Genomic DNA, 3,300 nt, shown 5'->3' with positions numbered 1-3,300 from the left:
GGGGCGCCGGCCCCAAGGGGCCGCCCGCCTCTCAGGTCTCAGGGACCCCCTCCCCACCCCATCCCCACCATGACCCCTGCCGCTCACCGACCATGGCGTGCAGGTGCTCCCCCGCGGCGCCAGTCGGTGCGTGGCTGGTGTTCCAGAGCTCGGGGGCGAACGCGCCGGTGCAGCAGACGTCGTACAGATCCTCCGGCCAGAAGCGGCGCCTGAACGCGCACACGACCTGCCGCGGCGCGGCGCGCGCCAATGGTGGCGGAGCCGTCAGCGTGCGTGTGCGCGTGGAGGCGGCGCCCCCTGATCTGGGGCGCGTCTCGGGGGCCAGGGAACCACCGCCAGCGCGCTGCCTGGTGGTTGTCCAGCCGAAAGCGGCGGCGCAGCGCGAGGCGCGGCACCCCGCTGGGCCAGCGCGTGGCGTCCGCAGGCCCCCCCTCCCCCAATCGCCCTCACTGCCGCGGCGCCCGCGCACCTTGACTGCGTTGCCCATCCGCAGCCGCTGGATCGCCGCCCGCTTGCGCTCCGGCAGCGGCGGGCTGAATGCAATCTTCCCGGCCTGCGCATTAGGGGAGGACAATCAGGCATGCATTCGCAAACAGCAGCCTCCCGGGCGCGCATGCACCACCGCACAGCCGTAGGTCGGCGGCGCCGCTTCGTTCGGAAGCGCCCCGCACAGTGCGCAGGGGAGCCGCGCCGGCGCCGCCGCCACCGGCGAGCGAGCCTCCGCGCCTGTCCGTCGTTCCTCCCAACCGCTTGCAACAAGAGAAAAAAGGGCGAGGGTTCAGGGTTCAGGGATTCGGTTGCAGTGTGTAGGGTAGCGACAGCCCTTGTCACCTGCAGCACGCGTAGTGGCGCGGTGACCACCACCTTGCGCGCGCGCAGCTCCCGGCCGCCCGGGCCGCGCAGCACGGCGCCGTTTGGTGAGTAGTGGATTGCAGTCACGGGGAAGCTGGTGAGAAAGTCCAGGCCTGGTGACGAGGGGAAGCCATGCATGCGGGGGGATTACGCAAGAGTCACGTGGACTGGGCACGGGCATTAAACAGGAAGTGTCATGTGAGCGAGCTTGGGTGAAGTTGTGGTGAAGTTGAGGACCTGAATACTCTTCAACGGGTTCGGCCGAGGGCGGTTGGCCCCGGACGGCTGCGCGGCAGCCGCCGGGGGCGGCGTGGGGGCGCGCGGGGCCGGGTTGAGTCGCTCACCCTCTGCCAGGCGCTCCACCACGACCCTCATCGACTGGTCTGATATGAGGTAGGTCTCACCAGAGTCCCAGCTGGGGGCGAGGGCGGCAGGGGGCAGGGGGCGGGGACAGGCGGCAGTTGGAGACGGGCTGGACGCGGGCGCGGGCGCAGGCAAGGGCGCGCCAGCCAGCAGCAGGACAAATGGGGGAGGTGCGGCGTACATGTGCGGGGCCGAGTGGACCTCCGACGCTTGGCCTCGCGGCAGCGCTTGCGGCGTCCTCGCCCCGGATGAGGCCATGCGCTGGCCCTGGCCCCACGCGAGTACCCAATCGGCGCGCACGCGACACCCCGCCCCTGGCTTCATGTTTGCTGCCGGCTCGCACCTAATCTACGCAGCACGGAACCACACCCAACGCATGATCACGTTCGCACATACACACACACACACACACACACACACGCACACACACACACACAAACGCACGCACGCACGCACACACACGCACACACGAACCCGTGCGCCGCCCCGCCCCTCACTTGTTATTCTCTACTATCAGCTCCCGCAGCCCCAGTTGCCGCAGCGACGCCCCAAAGTCGTTCGCGTAGCACACATCAGCCACCGCCAGCTGGCGCTCGGTCGCGCCCTTCGATCGCAGCCACGCCTCCGCGCTGACGTCAGCGCCCGGCGGCGGGGGCGCCTCGTCGCCCACAGAGTCAAAGAGCTCGTGGACCTGTTTCGGGCGGAAGGAGGTGCGTTTAATGGACAAGAGGCCGTGATGCTGCCCTGTTGACCCGGCCGGGCCACAGACGTGCAGGCCCGCGCCGCGCCGGCAGCGAGCCAGGCGGCGCGGCGGCGAGCGGCGCCCCTGCTTCGGCCGCTGAGGGCGCCGCAGGCGTCGAGGCACCGGGGCGGGCGCTGGCGCCGCAATCCGCCTCCAAAATCGGCAGGAAGTGCTCATTTAACTGCCAACCCGTGGGGCTGCTGCCACACAGAGCATGCACGCCGCCCCCCTCTGGAACCCGTCTCCGGAGTTCATGTCGCTGAGCCACCAGCCTGGAGGCTGCTAACCCAGCCACACTGTTGTTCGTGGCGCCGCCCTCTGCAACCGGAGCCAAGACAAACCATCACCTCACGCGATGATAATCCGTTCTCATGCATGGCTTGCATGAAAATGCATGAGAAGCATGCAGCACGCAGCATGCTTCAGTAAAAGCATGCATTGTTGGTAGCAGCACACACCACGGCACCCAGCCAATGGGCCCCGCACCTTGTCGACCTCATCGTCCACATCATCATCCTTTACTAACCGCCGTTCCTCCCCAAAGTACCACCAGTCGGGCCACCCCTTCTCGGTGAACTTCAGGCCGAAGTCCTTGACCACCTGGCGGCGGCGCGGCGGTGGGGCCGTGGGCGCCGCGTGCAATCGCGGGCTAGGATGGGACAGGGCCCGGTGGCTGTGCGCACGCGGCTGCCTGGGCAGCCGCGGCCGCGGTGGCTTTGGGCGTGCGCATGAGCTGTGGAGGGTGCGCTCTGTGCGCGGCGCAAGCCAGCAGTCACCTTGTTGCCGGCCGAGCCGCAGCAGGATGGCTGGGGCCAGGGGTTGTGCGCACCAGGCGCCGCCGAGCGGAGGCACCAAATAGAGGGCCCCGTGCATAGTCTCCCGACGTTTGCGGGCCGAGCAGTAGCAATTCGCAAGACAGCGCTCACCTGGTTGAACTTGTGGTTTTCTGCGCCATGAATGAACTCGGGGCCGGCCTCTATGGGCCAGGGCGCCAGGCCGTGCAGCTGTGGGCAATTTGGATTGCGGTTGCATTGGATCCCGCAAGTGGTGCCTCGACCCGTGCGCACGGCGCGCATGGGGCTCAGCGCGTCTGCTGGTGGCTTTTTTTGCGCCTGTGCCTTTACCCACAAGGGCGTATGGCATGATTCCAAGCTTTCACATGGCACGTGCGATGGAGCAGCGCGGCGACGCGCATCGCGCTGTCGCCGCTCATTGGCGGCGGCTTTCCCGATGCAGCTCCGCACTGCCCGTGGATAATCACTGAACCAATACAATTGCATGGCACGGAACCCACCTGCCGAATACGCCCACCAATGTCGGAATAGGCCTCCACGACGAGAACA

At 67.8% G+C, this 3,300-nt stretch overlaps 1 protein-coding gene across 1 annotated transcript in view; it reads right to left on the bottom strand.

The window, feature by feature from the left end:
• Positions 1-3,100, bottom strand: part of MNEG_12471 (hypothetical protein) — a gene marked incomplete at both ends in the record, with an annotated part of 4,479 nt that extends 1,379 nt beyond the window's left edge. Inside the window, 8 exons of the mRNA XM_014039057.1 lie at positions 88-226; positions 470-553; positions 832-965; positions 1,197-1,267; positions 1,713-1,906; positions 2,444-2,557; positions 2,884-2,961; positions 3,086-3,100. Of these exons, the coding sequence (XP_013894511.1) occupies positions 88-226; positions 470-553; positions 832-965; positions 1,197-1,267; positions 1,713-1,906; positions 2,444-2,557; positions 2,884-2,961; positions 3,086-3,100 (829 nt within the window). The remainder of the gene's footprint in view (positions 1-87; positions 227-469; positions 554-831; positions 966-1,196; positions 1,268-1,712; positions 1,907-2,443; positions 2,558-2,883; positions 2,962-3,085) is intronic.
• Positions 3,101-3,300: the final 200 nt, after the last annotated feature.

Source organism: Monoraphidium neglectum, assembly GCF_000611645.1.
Source record: "Monoraphidium neglectum strain SAG 48.87 unplaced genomic scaffold scaffold03262, whole genome shotgun sequence".
Taxonomy (NCBI): domain Eukaryota; kingdom Viridiplantae; phylum Chlorophyta; class Chlorophyceae; order Sphaeropleales; family Selenastraceae; genus Monoraphidium; species Monoraphidium neglectum.
This window is presented reverse-complemented; position numbering and strand designations above follow the sequence as displayed.